Source organism: Rhamphochromis longiceps, linkage group LG20, assembly GCF_057381845.1.
Source record: "Rhamphochromis longiceps isolate RC_006_pf linkage group LG20, R_longiceps_female_GT1.1, whole genome shotgun sequence".
NCBI lineage: Eukaryota > Metazoa > Chordata > Actinopteri > Cichliformes > Cichlidae > Rhamphochromis > Rhamphochromis longiceps.
Genome location: NC_140576.1, coordinates 28,740,058 through 28,755,421, shown reverse-complemented (window position 1 = coordinate 28,755,421; position 15,364 = coordinate 28,740,058). Strand labels below are relative to the sequence as shown.

General features: G+C 39.8%; 1 protein-coding gene across 6 annotated transcripts; it reads left to right on the top strand.

Annotated features, from left to right (window-relative positions):
* The first annotated feature begins 2,632 nt into the window (after window positions 1–2,632).
* Window positions 2,633–14,731, top strand: ggt7 (gamma-glutamyltransferase 7). Of its 6 annotated transcripts, none has more exons than XM_085394032.1 (17): window positions 2,633–2,786; window positions 3,468–3,606; window positions 3,764–4,057; window positions 4,174–4,400; window positions 4,583–4,734; window positions 4,824–4,941; window positions 5,052–5,119; window positions 5,620–5,693; window positions 5,795–5,988; window positions 8,455–8,542; window positions 8,962–9,089; window positions 9,197–9,285; window positions 9,385–9,537; window positions 9,659–9,773; window positions 9,869–10,006; window positions 10,112–10,211; window positions 13,070–14,731. In XM_085394032.1, the coding sequence occupies exons 3-17, from the start codon at window positions 3,841–3,843 to the stop codon at window positions 13,240–13,242; spliced, it is 2,034 nt and encodes a 677-aa protein (XP_085250158.1). In that variant the 5' UTR covers window positions 2,633–2,786; window positions 3,468–3,606; window positions 3,764–3,840; the 3' UTR covers window positions 13,243–14,731. The 6 variants fall into 6 exon arrangements, with proteins under 6 accessions (XP_085250158.1, XP_085250157.1, XP_085250155.1 ...); XM_085394031.1 differs by having other exon boundaries at window positions 3,468–3,694; window positions 3,807–4,057; XM_085394029.1 differs by having other exon boundaries at window positions 3,468–4,057.
* Window positions 14,732–15,364: the final 633 nt, after the last annotated feature.

Sequence of the window (15,364 nt, the reverse complement as noted above, 5' to 3'; positions counted from 1 at the left end):
GCAAAAAGGGAACAAGCAAATAGACAGGTGTGGTTAAAGAGAGTACTGTCTGTGGACTGAAACTGGGTGAAGTCCTGTTATGCTTAGCTTTGAGTACATTAGTCCAAGCTGAGCAGGAAACTTAAAAGGCTGACGAGGATTTAAAAAATAAAATAAAATAATTATGTCACACAGCAGGGTTTTTCATTGTTTTAAACAAACCAAAATACTTTTTATTATTTGGATTTCTCAAAGCTGCCACTAGTGTTTGTCCTGATCCAGCACAGACTGCTGCTGTCTGGTAAAAATGCAAACTAATGTGCAAAATACAAGTGAACAAAAGAATCTAAATGAAGCTTAATTTGGATAGCGCCTCACGTACCTTAAAATGTTCTTGTTTCAAAACCTAACCCAATGACCCTGAATGTTCTAACAAGGACAGCGCCTGCAATGTTTTAACCTCTGAGGGGTTTGCTGCCAGTCAACATCGGGCCCATTACTCCCCCCTAGCGGCCAGGAGTACTTCCGGTTTCTTTCTCGCGGTCATTCACTGTTTATGATATGTATGGAGCGCATTTCTCTTAATGTGTGTGCCTTACTCATACATCTGTTGACTTTACAGTTCTCCGCTATTACTCAGCTCTATGATATGGCAAGTTAGAGCCTGCCCCCCAAAGCTTCCTCCAAATATTTTTAATCATTAACAACAAAAGAGGATCCAAGTTAGAATGTAGAGACATAAAGGTCACCATGATAACATTTGCAAACACTTCTTTGTTTACTTTTTCCTGTTTAAATCGTGCTAACAAGACTCTTATCAAGTTAGTTACTACTTCTCCACAGTCCAGCCCTTTAGTTGGTGCAAGAAGTTTTCAGGAACTTTAAAAATGTCTTTGAGTGCAAGAAAGTAAGATTAATCACTACAGAGGATGTATTCATTAGACACTGGGGACTGACAGTTAAAAAAGTCAAACTAATGGTTTTTGAAGTATAGGGAAACAAAAAAATGCAAAGCTCAGGGTTCACATAATGCAAATAAAACACGACATTATGCTTCGATATAGAGAACAGAAATTAAACTATGTGGTGATTTTTAATATATCATTCCTCCATTCACAGAGAATATACAGTGATTCTTGAATTTGCAAAGCATGCCCCAAGCATCTTAATCTGAACGTTAGAAGATGTACTGTATGAGATTAGATCATATATACAATACGTCAACACTTCACAGTTCAGATACATATCTCAGCAGGAAGCTGCATGAACCAGATCTTCAGACTAGAAACTACAAGGCTGAATGAGACAAGTGAACACAGATAAAATGTAACTCGAGAAAGGGGACTTCAGTTAGTGGAAAATTAGGTCAGGATGACTTTAAATGTATGTGTTTGCTGGGCACAGAGAATGTGCACTGATTGTACATGCATATGGATTCTCTGTTGTGAAGCCTGAAGCTAGGGGCGTGATGGTATAATGAGTGCTTTGCATTTGACACTGTTTTTTTCTTTTTTTTTTTAAATATCAGGTTTCAAGGCAACACTTTATAAGCAATGGTAGTCCCAGAGTAGCAGCTACACAAAATCCCATTTCATTTGTGGTCATGGGATTCATTTATCATCAGGAAATGACGCAAAAACACACAGACTTACACCACAGACTAAGAGGAATAAACTGAAGTAGCGACCTGACCTCCATAATCTCCTGGCGTGCAGCTTACATGCTTGGTGAATATAATTTATTTGGTTTTGTTTGTTTTCCTCTGCACCTTGTTTCTGAAATCTGTCAGATTTTTCAAGGTAAGTTCTTTACCCCTTTGCCTCTACCACTATTGGATTTGGTATATTCCTACTGATCTACCACAGTAAAACTTTGGTTCTTCAATCAGTCAACCAAAACTTTATTTCAAACATATAAGTAACAAATGTTCATACATGTAAAATAATAACTGAAAGCATCATATTCACATGAAAAAGAAAATGTTGACCATTTCCAGTTCAAAAGAAGCAGGAGGAAGCAAATCCTTTTTAATTCATACCCCTGTCTAGCTCATCTTCTATACTGGTTTCAGTTAATAACAGTACCACTTTTAAATATGCCCATTTAACACACTGATTCATGCTATGTTGATACATAGATCTTTACACATTGATCTATAACTATTTAACTACACTTATGCAAAAGTATTGCTTTTTAAAATAAATCATTATATGTAAATATCAATTTTGTAATGCACAGTACAAAAGTATAAACATATAACACATACCTCATCCATAAACTGCGTTATAAATGTTTTTTTTTACACAATTTCAACACTGATTCATATCCTTAGTGTCCTTGTTTTAACATATGTATTAAATATGGATTATTTTAGCCCTTAATTGGACTACTTTTCTTTTAATCAGGCTTATTGTTGTTGTTTTTAATATGAAGCATAAGATCCCCCCCCCCCCCCCCCCCCCCCAATCACAGTCAATCTAGCCCCAGACGCTTTGCTTTGAAAGAAATAAACAGAGGAATTTCCCCTTAAGAGATGGCATAAGCAGGCCACTATTGCAACTCTATCACTGAAGTAATTTCATGTCTCTTGCCTCCTATTTCACAGACGGAGGAACAAGAATAGAATAAGGCTTCATGGGAGGGACCGAAGTTTTGTGAGTAGAACAGGTTTTTGTGCACCTGCTGTGACCTGTTTGTCCAGCTCACAAACACACAGGGTGGAGGTGGACGGTGTGCTATGGTCGACCCTTGTGAAAACAGAACTGGATTAATGGTCTTCAGCTGTTCGAGGCCCCAACGCTATCTAAGTAAGTTTAATATTGGTAGGGGGACTGTCGACGAATAATTTAATAATTGTTTAATAATGTTTATTTACAGTATAATTTATTTAAATTATTAGCTTCCCTCGGTTATTAGTTCGCACTCACATGTATATTTAAAACACCCTTATCCCGAACAAGTCCAGCCGGTTATCCTGAGCTGTGGGGCTTTGGTGTGGGCTGTAACACGAAGCTAGCTTCCCAGAGCTGCGCGGTGGTGATTCAGCTTTGGCGACGGAGCTGCGTTCACCTCAGCTCACCTGCTGCTTTTAAAAATCCAAAACAACCCAGTCGGGAACGACTTTTTATTTTAGTATCACTGGTATTATTTGACTGGAGGTACCTTACAACGACGGTAAGTGACGTTAGCCGAGCTCCGAGCGCTTTGTAGCTGAATTTAAAAAAGGAGATGTGCTAGCTTGTGGCATCGCGGTGGTGGAGGCGCCGCGGAGGGAGGAAGGTCCGTGTTTAACCGGCAATAACGCTGTTATTCTGCAATAGTAATAGTTTATGTGTCTGTGTGTGTTATAGGCAAGCATGAAAATATTTAGATTAAGCCATATTTCGCGAGGGTTTAGATACATAATAAGCATGGTTATGAACATGTGCGTCTTTAAGGAAATTCATCCTCAAAAACTAGTTATTCTGCGTGGTTTCTCGTCTTTGCAGGTTGTAGAAAATGCACTATCACTGGAGCTACACATCCGCGTCTTGGCCTATTAATAACATTCCCCTAAGGAGGACAAATGAGGCTGCTGTGATCTTTTTGTAAGGGTGCCAATGTCACACTAGAGATTTACAGATCACGGTAAGAAAACTGTGATTTATTGGGACATTAAAGATAAAGCAGATGAGGTCATTCTCCAGCGCCACAGCAACACTAGCGGTCCATAAAGGTATATTTTAGTGATTTATTTGTGTTTTAGTGTGGATAATAGTAGCATGTGTGTGGCTTACTATCCCAGACAAGGAACAAGTGGGACAGTGAATATGGATATCCTGCATTAGGTCCTCAAAGATAAAGATACAGTACGTAGAAGTCATGCACAACGCTGCTCCAGAAATTGTGGCCGGATACCCGAGTGGAAGCGTGGTGGATAAAGATGCCAATCCAGAGACAACCTTGGGGAGCGCTTACTCTCCAGTGGACTACATGAGCATCACCAGCTTCCCCAGGTTGCCAGAAGATGACGTGTCTGGGGAAAATACCCTGAAATCCCGCAAGGATGATGACAACGTCCTGAGTGAGCAAGATACAGGTCAGACAGAAGTTATCAAAGAAAATCGTTTATCTCACACACAGTCATGGTTACAAGGGAGCTTTTTTTGTGATTTGCTGACTAATAGCATTTGGTATGGTGGTGCTGTGTCTCAGACCCAGATCTGTTTCTGAAGTCGGCTCGCCTCCAGCGCCTCCCCTCCTCGGCTTCAGACCTAGCTAGCCATGATGCTGTGTCGCTGCAGGAGACCAACAGAGACCCTTTTACAGAAGAATGTGCCTGCCAGCGAGATGGCTTGACAGTCATCATCACGGCCTGTCTCACCTTTGCTACAGGAGTCACTGTGGCTCTCATCATGCAGATCTACTTTGGAGATCCACAGGTAGGGTTGCATGTCATTTTTCTGTAGTCGTGTTGCAATGCTGTTGCTTCACTCAAATAAGTATGGGTTATTATAGGATTATGGGTGACTCCACATGCTTCTTAGCCTCCTTACATGCAAGCCTCTGTCATTCTGAATGTTTTTTAACTGCCTCTCTCCCTTTCTGCTTTGTCTACTGCAAGGTCTTTAACCAAGGAGCAGTGGTGACAGATGTGGCTCAGTGTACATCTCTGGGCTTTGACGTTCTTGAAAAGCAGGGCTCCAGCGTTGACGCCGCCATCACCGCTGCTCTCTGTTTGGGAATTGTGCACCCTCACACGTCTGGTATTGGAGGGTGAGTTATAGGAACAGATCAATCTCTGCTAAGCAGAACCACCATTAAGTATGAATTTGAAGACCACTTTTTGCTCTTTTGATGATCAGTGGAGGCGTTATGTTGGTGCACGACATCCGTAAGAATGAGACAAGGGTCATTGACTTCAGAGAGACAGCACCATCGGCAATCGACGAGAAGATGCTGCTGACAGACCTTCAAGATAATGTAAGGAATTACTCTGGAGGACTCTTTATTATACCTATATGGGGTTGCTCAGAGAGCCTTGTCACTCTTTTGATTATTTATGCACTGTTTACTTTGCATTGGCATTTCAGAATGGCTTGCTGGTAGGAGTTCCTGGCATGCTCAGTGGGCTGCATCAGGCACACCAGCTCTATGGCAGGTAAACAGCATATCATGCAGTCCTTTCTTCTTATGCCATAAATAGTTGTGGCTTTCTGGATTATCTGCATTCCTTTCTTCTTGGTTATTGTTTAATTCACTTTGTTTGTGACACTCCTCAATGAAACAAATCATTTTCTTTCATTGTTCTTTTAAGGCAAGAATAGCAAAAACTGATATTTTGAGCTGTTGACAATGACTGTGCTTCTCTCATTGTTCAGAACTTAAGCAGTGACTCATTGTGAATGTACACCAGCTGTGTTTAAAGAAAAGCCAGTAGCTTATTTTTGTCAGATTGTTAAGCCGCAGTTACTCTAATGCTGTGTAATTATCCTGATCCAGAGGCCTCAGCTGTTAAGAGCTAACCTGTTTGATCCGTTTAGGGAGAAAATGTGGCTTCTCAATTTGGCAAAATATACTCTTTGAAAATGAGGAGTGTCTGTATGAAACATATCATATTTGTAAAAGAAGGCAGACTTGTATGACCTTTGATTTCAACAGGATCCCCTGGAAAGATGTCGTTGCCATGGCAGCAGATGTGGCCAGAAATGGATTTAACGTTACTCATGACTTTGGTAAGTATAGGGTAATATATAGAACAAATTGCTTGGTGTGAAATCAGTGGGGGTGTTTATTTTTTTTTATCTCATCTGCCTCCCTTTTGTTCTCTCCACAGCTGAAGCTTTGGCTAATGTTAAGAGCCAAAACATGTCGGCTGCATTTCGGGATTTATTCCTACCCAAAGACCAGGTTCCCCTCACCGGACAGTTCACCAGACGCCTCGATTTAGCAGCTGTTCTCGATGCTGTCGCTGTTAAAGGGATATCAGAGTTCTATAGTGGAAATGTGGCTCAGAAAATGGCATCTGCAGTAAGGATAAACATTTTTTTCACCAAGCTACAGATGTGATTATGTAAGTGGTCATGAATCCTGCATAGTCTCAGTGGCGAGTCGTTTTCCCTCTCCTATGCTAAGTCACTGTTATACTTGCCCTCTTGTTCCCTGTACGACTCGGGGAAATAAGGCTTCAGAGAAATTCAACTTCACTGTGACTCTCGACTACCTATCTTCAGATTAAAATAAACACATTTTATAAACTAGAAGTATTGTTTCTTTTTGGAAGTACTTTCATGTCTACAAAATTAAAACATATAAGAAAAAGCTTACATAAATACAAAAATATTTAGTGCAGTATTCAATATTCATAGCAGTTCATGAGATAGCCATGACCTCTAATCTACTTCTTCCTGTTCCTGGGCAATAATTTCTATTACTTTTAGGCCCCTGAACATAATTTTTCATTAGTCTTGCCTCATATGTCCTGAAACGTGTCCATCACTGTTGGGTGTAACAGTTTTCAGTAAAGGTCTAGGTTCAGTAATAACATTACAGTTATTTGTACAGTTAGTCCAGTAATTACTTACAGGTATCGCTGCGCTAATAACTGTAAGTAATTACAAAAAATATATGCCTTTTTCTTCCTGTACACTTGCGCTGCAATCAGCTGATTTCAGTTTGTCAGAAGGGAAATGATGGAGCGGTCTCCACTCTTTGAGGAGTGGAGATGTTGAGACGACTTTTATCTTTACTGCACGTTTTTTTCTGAGAAGAGCAAAATGCAAACCACAGCATTTGCTCTTTGCAAGCATCTGGTAGGTAGTAATAGGTGTGTCCTCATTAATAATAACTAGAAAGCAATGCAACAAGTAGTGTAACAAATTACTTTCTCCGGTGAGTAACTGTGTGAGTAAAATACTGCATTACATTTCAGTAAAATAATGAACATTGTGTAAAAGAGTACTTTTTGGTGTGTGTAAATCTACACAAAATCAACATGAACTGGATTAGACATTTTAAAGAACTTGTTTAGAGCTGGGGATTAAAAACTAGTGGATTAGGTTTAACAAAAATAAGATGCAACAGTTGCTACTTCTTTTACAGCGCAGATTTCTTGGTTGCCAAGGTGATCCATCCCCACTTTGTCTGAACAATATAAGTGATGTCATGATTCAGGTCAACAAAGATGGATGATGACAGAAATTGCTTTTTTGTGATTGTTTCACATTTTGCTCTGAGACTGGACTAAAAATTACAGATCTCACAACAGAAAATCATTACACGCAATTATTGTGACAGTGACTGGTGTAGATTTAATGATATTCCAAGCAGCACTAGCTTAATAAAATAATTCATTGCAATGAAATTTGAATATGAGTTCTCTAATTAAGCATAAGTTGTTGGGGGGTTTTTTTGTTTGTTTTTTTAACATGTGGGGTAGCAGGCATCACAGCAGGTTATACCAGACCTGATATTTTCAGTCTTCAAATGTTTGTTTGTTTTTTTTACTTTTTTCTGTAAACAAAATCATAAATTACACAATCTTAAATTAATCCTGAGATTCTAAATAATAGGGCTGTGCGATATTACCAAATATAAGATATTTCTCATCCCAATAACGATATATATATATATATATATATATATATATATATATATATATATATATATATATATATATATATATATATATATATATATATATGTATAGATATATATATATATATATAGATATAGATATAGATATAAAAATAGTGCTTTTTCTGTAAATTCTGTGAATCTCTGGCAAATCGACTTATGTGAAGTGTTTTCAGCTGGGCGTCATGTACCTGGAGTCGAGTGTTTTGACCGATGCATGAAGTGATATATTTTTAGACATAAGTTGTAACAGCTACCATTTTCTTTGTGAGTATTTATTACATGGCGTGCTGCAGAGGAAAGCCTGTTCTAACGTTTGAGTCTAGGGTTTATTTTGAGCACCTGATGCCTCTTTTTTGTTTCTTATCCGTAAACTCTCTCCATTCTCTTTCATGTGATTCTTGCATAGGTGGTTGACGAGGTTTGTCGTGTTTGAGTCCGTGTTGGGATCGGTTTGTGGCATAATTTGCATAGTTTTCTGGTCCGTGTCAGACTTTTCATAACCAAACCATGTCCATGCTACAGAGGTAGCCTCTTGTTTAGGAATAATGTCCTCGATTTGTTTTGACTGATCTCTCTGTTTGGAGCTATCTGGTTCTGCCTCATCTTCACGGGCTATGCTGGTATTAACAGTGTATTTTGCGACAACATGAAACAACGATAGCGTATAATTTCAAAAGATAGATGTTTTCATTTCGTCATCCAATATATTTCTTCATATCGCACAGCCCTACTAAATAAGCATAAGAGTAAGGTAAATGAAATGTTCCTGACTCTTAAAATGTCCAGTTAGTAACAGTAACACACAGGATAAAGAATACTCGCCTCTAAATTTCAGTTTATCCTTTCATTTTTTAATAGGTGAAAGCGAGAGGCGGAGTGCTTACAGAGGATGACATTCGAAACTACAGCTCAATCATACAGAAGCCAGCAGAAATCACCTATCAGGGTAAATACCAGTTCAGCTATTTTCAAGAACACAGCACTGATCTGAAGCAGTTCTGTGAACACAGCTTGTCCTTCCAGTATTTATTTAGTAACAGCCAGTTACATTTGAAGTTGACAAGGTTAAAGGGTTAAAGCTGGGTTGGGCAACATGTTTTTGGTATCATCAGACCGAAATCCGTAACAGCCTTTCAGCATATTGTTATTTAACCAATCTGTAAATGAACTGCACCGCCTCCGGGCTTCAGGCTCTGTTTTGCAGCTAGATAAAATCCAGCCCCTGACCAGACTTTGGCCTGTTTTTTGATCAGATCAGGTGTATAGAGTGAAGAAGTCCATGGCAGAAATGAGAGTTGGTGCCCTTGGCGAACACATTTCCGATGTATATCTATTCTGTCTAATGATCTGTTGGTGTTTCTGAAGGACACCACGTGATGGCAGCCCCAGCCCCACATGCAGGCGTTGCTTTGATCACTGCACTCAACATCCTTGAAGGGTACAACATCACCAGCCAGATGCCGAGGACCACTACCTACCACTGGATTGCAGAGGTAATGCAAAACAGTTTAGCAAAATTTACAAAGCCTATTAAATGTGTGTAAAGTAAATTAATTGACAGGATTAAAAAAAATATGTTAATTATGCGTTAATCTTCCAGGCTGTGAAAATATCTCTGGGCCTGGCTAGTAAGCTGGGAGATCCCATGTATGACTCCACCGTTCCAGAGATTGTTGATAAGATGCTGAGGTAGATATCAGCTCCCACTGCCTTTTATATTTTATAAATACAGCCTAATTAAGTAAGATATTTTATTTGAACCCTGCCCTTTCTTTTGCAACCTTCAAGTAAATCCCAGGCTTCCCAACTTCGCGAGATGATCAGTGACTCTCAGGCATTCCCTGTCCAGCATTACACAACAACCTTTACCTTGGAGGATGGTGCAGCAGCGGCCCAAGTCATGGTCATGGGCCCAGACGACCTCATTGTGTCTGTAATGAGGTATGCAACCCTTTAAAAGGACTGTAGGGGATTTAAACAATCCCAAAGATGTTTAAGCGTTGATTAAAATTCATGAATAATACAAGTTAAGACTTTTTTTCCTCACTTCTGCTTGTTTTAGCTCGCTAAACAAGCCCTTTGGCAGTGGGATTGTGACTCCTTCAGGAATCCTTTTGAATAGCCAGATTCTGGACTTCTCATGGACTAATAAAACACAGAGCTCATCACCCAACCCAGTAACTACGACTTTTTTCTTTCAGTGTTAACGGATTTGTTCTTAACACATTTGCAGCATTTCTTATGGATTTTGTTTTCTTTTGGTTGGCTGTAGCATAACAACCTCCACCCTGGGAAAAGACCCATGTCCTTCTTGATGCCCACAGCAGTGAGGCCAGCCGTGGGGTTATGTGGCACATATGTGGCCGTTGGATCATCCAATGGAGAGAAGGCTCTCAGCGGCATAACACAGGTTGCTTGATTTCTGGAGGAATTTGTAACATTCATAGTTATTCTTATAAATGTGGAAATACACGTTGACAGAAGTTTACTTTGATGTTATTCTGATCCTTCGTAGGTGCTGATGAATGTTTTGTCTTCACGTAAAAACATGAGTGACAGTTTAGCATATGGAAGACTCCACCCACAGCTGCAGCCCAACACCCTCCTAGTGGACTGTGAGTTTTTCTTACTGATAACCTCTTTTATCAGGTTTGATCCAAGCATAACAGTGTTGGCTCACCATTACTGCTATGACATGCAGTATACACCATGCAGAGAGTCCTGTAGTACCCTTGCACCTCTATGGCGTTATTTTTGTTCCACTCTTCTGAGCGCACGCAAAAAAAATTTGAGCACACGTAAAAAAAAGTTTGCAGGTGCAAGTGTTGCATTTTGAGGAGAAATTTATTTTGAGTGAAGAAAAGCTGAATTTGAGTGAACAAAATTCATTGCTGCTTGCAAAAAATGTATTTCTGTGTTTGCTATTATCCACACACACACAATAGCAGCCCCTCTCGCTCAGTTTTTGCATTTGCGCTTGCTCACATTGTGTTGCTCGCGCTCTCAACATTTCTGCCTGTGCGCGCTCAATTCTTTCCGTTATATTTGTGCCACAAAACCAGCCAATCACAGACTTGGATGCAAAAAAATAAACTTATATTTTGAGAGCACTTGTGCAAATATGTGATGCCTTGATAAATCGAGCAGGTATTTGAAGTTTACACAGCACCATTCTCGCATGAAAATATCTTAAAAGTTTATTTTGTGACCCAGTAAGAGTAATATTTCAAACTCCGCCACTGCCTCGTTTGAGTTTTGGACGAAATGGATTTTGGGATATTGCATTTCGTCATTTCGAGCTGATTGGAGACCAGAACAGCCAATCAGATTTTTTGCATCCAAGTCTGTGATTGGCTGGTTTTGTGGCACAAATATAACGGTGTATACAGAAAGAGCTGAGTGCGCACGGGCAGAAATGTTGAGAGCGCGAGCAAAACATTGCGAGCAAGTGCAAATGCAAAAACTGAGCGAGAGGGGCTGCTACTGTGTGTGTGTGTGTGTGGATAATAGCAAACACTGAAATACATTTTTTGCACGCAGCAATGAATTTTGTTCGCTCTAATTCAGCTTTTCTTTGCTCAAAATAAATTTCTCCTCAAAATACAACACTTGCACCTGCAAACTTTTTTTTTACGTGCGCTCAGAATAGTGGCACAAAAATAACGCCATACACCTCTGCTTACGTTGTCTTTAGGTTGTGTTTTCTGTGTACACTATGCAAAGTAGAGGAGGAGCAGGAAAAGCAGCAGGTACTTCTGCTGTAATGGGAAGCAGATGCTGAGGTTTAGTGTTTCCATGGAACAGCGAAGTGTCTTGATTAAAAGATCAGTCTTCTGTAGTTTTAGTAGGATGTAGCATAAATGGACTGGAGTGGTACTTTGTATAGCACTTCTCTGACTGAGCACTCAAAGTGGTTTTTACTACAAGCCTAATTCTTTCAGTCACACACATTCACACAGCGCTTCCATTCTATACCTTAAAGCACTATGTCTTACATTCGCACACACCCTCATACTCAGACTGATCCATCGAGAGCAACTTGGCCGATGATCAAACCACCAACCTTCCAATCAGTGGACGACCTGAGCCACACCCACCCCCTAAATCTTAAGGTCATATGTGGAAATTCCATGAGAATTTTGTTTATGAATAATAATATAGAATCAGTAGCCAATTCATTAGTTATACATAGACTAACCGATATTGGACTACAGAAGAAAAGCATTGCCTGCTCTGATGGGTCTTGATTTGCGCTGCAGCATTTAGATTCATACTTTGGCAACATGAAGACATGGATCCAGCCTGACTTTCCTCAACAGTTCAGGCTGTTGCTGGTGGTGTAATGATGGGGATGATATTTTCTTGCCACACTTTGGGCCACTTAGTAAGAATTAAGCCTCATTTAAATGTCACAGCTTAACTGAGTATTGTTGGTAACTGTTATGACCAAAGTGTACACACCTTCTGATGGCTGCTAACTGAAGCCAGCCATTGATCTGGCTAATAATGAACCCACAGTTAACATGTCCACGTAATCTAGCAACTTGGTGCACGGGCTCTTAAAAAAGAATGAAGCTTGGCAGTTTGATATCTATTATTGCCTGGGAAAATTGTGAGGATGAATACTGTGTTACAAAAAAAAATTATCTGGTTTATACACTTTAATTCTTGTCCTCTGGCTCCATTTTTATAGCAAGAGGGACAAACTACTAACTGAAAGCTTCTAGATAGATCTAACCAATCTACAGCATTTGGCTCCAATCAGTTCACTAAAGAACAAAAGAAAAATGTGACCAGCTAATCTAGGTAGCCTGAATCTATTGGTATTAATTCAAAGGGATCCTAATGTAGAATCACGAATTATCATCTTGGTTGAATTAATAATGGATTGGATTTATATAGCACTTTTCAAGGCACCCAAAGGGCTTTACAATGCCACTATTCATTCACACACTGGTGGAGGTAGCTACGGTTGTAGCCACAGCTGCCCTGGGGCAGACTGACAGAAGCGAGGCTGCCATATTGTGCCAGCCTCCTGGCCAACACCAGTAGGTGGTAGGGTAAAGTGTCTTGCCCAAGGACACAACGACCAGGACAGAGAGCCCAGGGATCGAACCGGCGACCTTCCGGTTACAGATACGGTTCCCAACCCCCTGAGCCACGGTCGCCCATGGATCAGGGGCAATAGTCCATCTCTCACCTACCAGAGCTTATTGACTGGTATATGAGCAGCAGAGTGATGATCATTGGCTCAATCAGAGCCTCTGCTAACTTCTCACTTGTCTTAATCTTGCCCTTGAATCCATTCATAAGTCAAAAGCCAAAAAACACGTGCTTGGTTACAAACATGATATACTAGGTCCTTGTAGAATTAGAGTTTAACCTAATTGTGATCCCACAGCTACTGTGTTTATTAGCTCAACATTATGTTAGTACCGTCTTCTGTCTCACACTTTCTCTTTCTCTCTTGCAGCCAAGTTTTTAGAAGAGGATGTGGAGGGGCTGGAAGCTAAAGGTCACAAAGTTCAGAAAAGAGATATTTTGTCATTGGTGGAGGGCACACGGAGAACTAATGACCTCATCATTGGAGTGAAGGACCCCCGTAGTGCAGATGCCTCTGCCCTTACTATGTCCAATATGCCTTAGTGCATCCGTCCAATTTTACAAACATATAATGCCAAGATAGTAAGACTTACTCTGTATGATGCCTAAAGAGGGAGTAAGAAGGCTGCTGATCAGATAAAAGTAGATAGGCAAAAGATTCTGAAAGGGATCCTCTGATACTAATTTGTTTTGCTCACAAGAATACTAAACTGGTCACCATCTTGCATATCAGTCACTCTGCCACATCCTCACATAACGTCCAGTCACGGTGTACATAGTGTTGAAAATGTGTGTTCAGTACCTTTACCCTTAGTGGCATCAGTCTGCAGCCTGCATTATGCACAGCAGGGTAAAGAAATGTTAGGTGTGCTCATTAATTATTATCCAACACACTCGAGGTCGGTGATGAAAACAGTAATTTTTAAAGGTTAGAAATTATTGGGAGTAGCAGCTAGTTGAGACCTGAGTGAGCGGTTTTATATAAATTAATGAAAGAAATGATGCCACACCATTTAAACGACACATGCATGGTGCAAAGTGCATATGAGCCATCGGATTGCTTTTCATCCTTTGCACTACATTTCACCATTAAACCAGATTGCGCGTGAGATCAAGTGGAGTGGTGAAAGTGATTAAGACGTGTATTGTCACGCATGAACAAGACTGTCCTGAACTGAAACACAGAGGCTAAAGCTTTTACTTTCCTGTTCGTTATATGGTGTGTAACTGTGATTTGATGTTGTTTGGTACAGCTGCTGCAGCTTTAACTGTTGCAAACAATCAGTGGCTCTCTGGACCATTTTTAAGACTAGCATTATATGTTGTACACAAATGTGATGAGACCGTCCTATCTCAATCGATTTCCTTCATCAAGTGGATTTGATTCAGTTTAAAGGGTTTTAAATATCAGTAGAGTGAACGTATTTAAATACATAATTTAAGAAATTTGAGTTGTTGCATCATTTTGTTCTCACTTTGAACCTGTGAAGGCTTTTTTTTTTCTAGAGCTGGGTGCACTTGTTCGTAAATTTGGATTGATCAAATTCTTTAGAGATGGAATGAATGTAATGACTATTTTTATATGAACATTTGTTGTGCTGTACACATTATTTTTACTGTTGGAGCAATACATTCACTCGGCACATATTTAGGAAGGGATGTTCTGTTTACTTTTTGCCTACTTTTGTTGTTATATTAGCCAGAATATTTGAGAAGCCAGCAACTTTTGTAAAGCATTGCACTTGTACACAAAATGGGTTTGATCTTTGCGTCCAGAACGGCCAGTGCTGACTAATCAAATTGGGGTTTTCACCTTGTTTTCTCCCTCACCAGTGCAATATGACTGTTGATACTTGTTTCCTGTACTGTAGAGTGCCATGCCTTAAGGCACACATTTGCACAGTCTGATGTTGCACCTGTCTGGTTTTTTGTTTGTTTGTTTTTTTATGTTTGCATTTGTTGCTGATTTTAACAAAGATCGGCACTGTTCAGACCCAACAAATAAAAAGCTTGCACACATCCTAAACAGTAATGATTGTTTATCTGTTTTTTGAGTCTTCATACACTGAGCAAAACATTTGAGCCACCACCTATTTCCAGCAGATTTTCTTGTAATTTTTACAAATTGGTCTTGAGCAGTAGCTCTCCAGGCTTTTTGGAGACTTTTCAAAGTGTTTCTCTGGACGTTACCACTCATTTTCATTCCTATCTGTTTAACTGAGGAATCTGTTTTTGTCAGTTAAACCATTTGACACTGACCTCTCAATCATTCAAACAACAAAAACCTTAGCAAAGGATTTTTAATTGTATCTTTACATGACTATGAAAAATGCAAAATATAGAAGTTTAATTGGCATAAAATTTTCTTTTAACATTTAACTAGGTGATTCCCAAAGTGCTGAAAATTTTGGTTATCTTGGTCCTGTGTGCAATGTGTCCCTAAAAAAAATTTGAGTAAACTGGATAAGTGGAGGACAGAAGAAGTGCCAGGCTGAGAAAACTACCAGATAAAGATTACCTTTAACAAAAAGAAAAAAAGGGCAGCACGATGGCACGGTGGTTAGCACTGTTGCCGCACAGCAAGAAGGTCCTGAGTTCAATTCCACCATCAGGCCGGGGTCTTTCTGTGTGGAGTTTGCATGTTCTCCCCGTGTTTGCGTGGGTT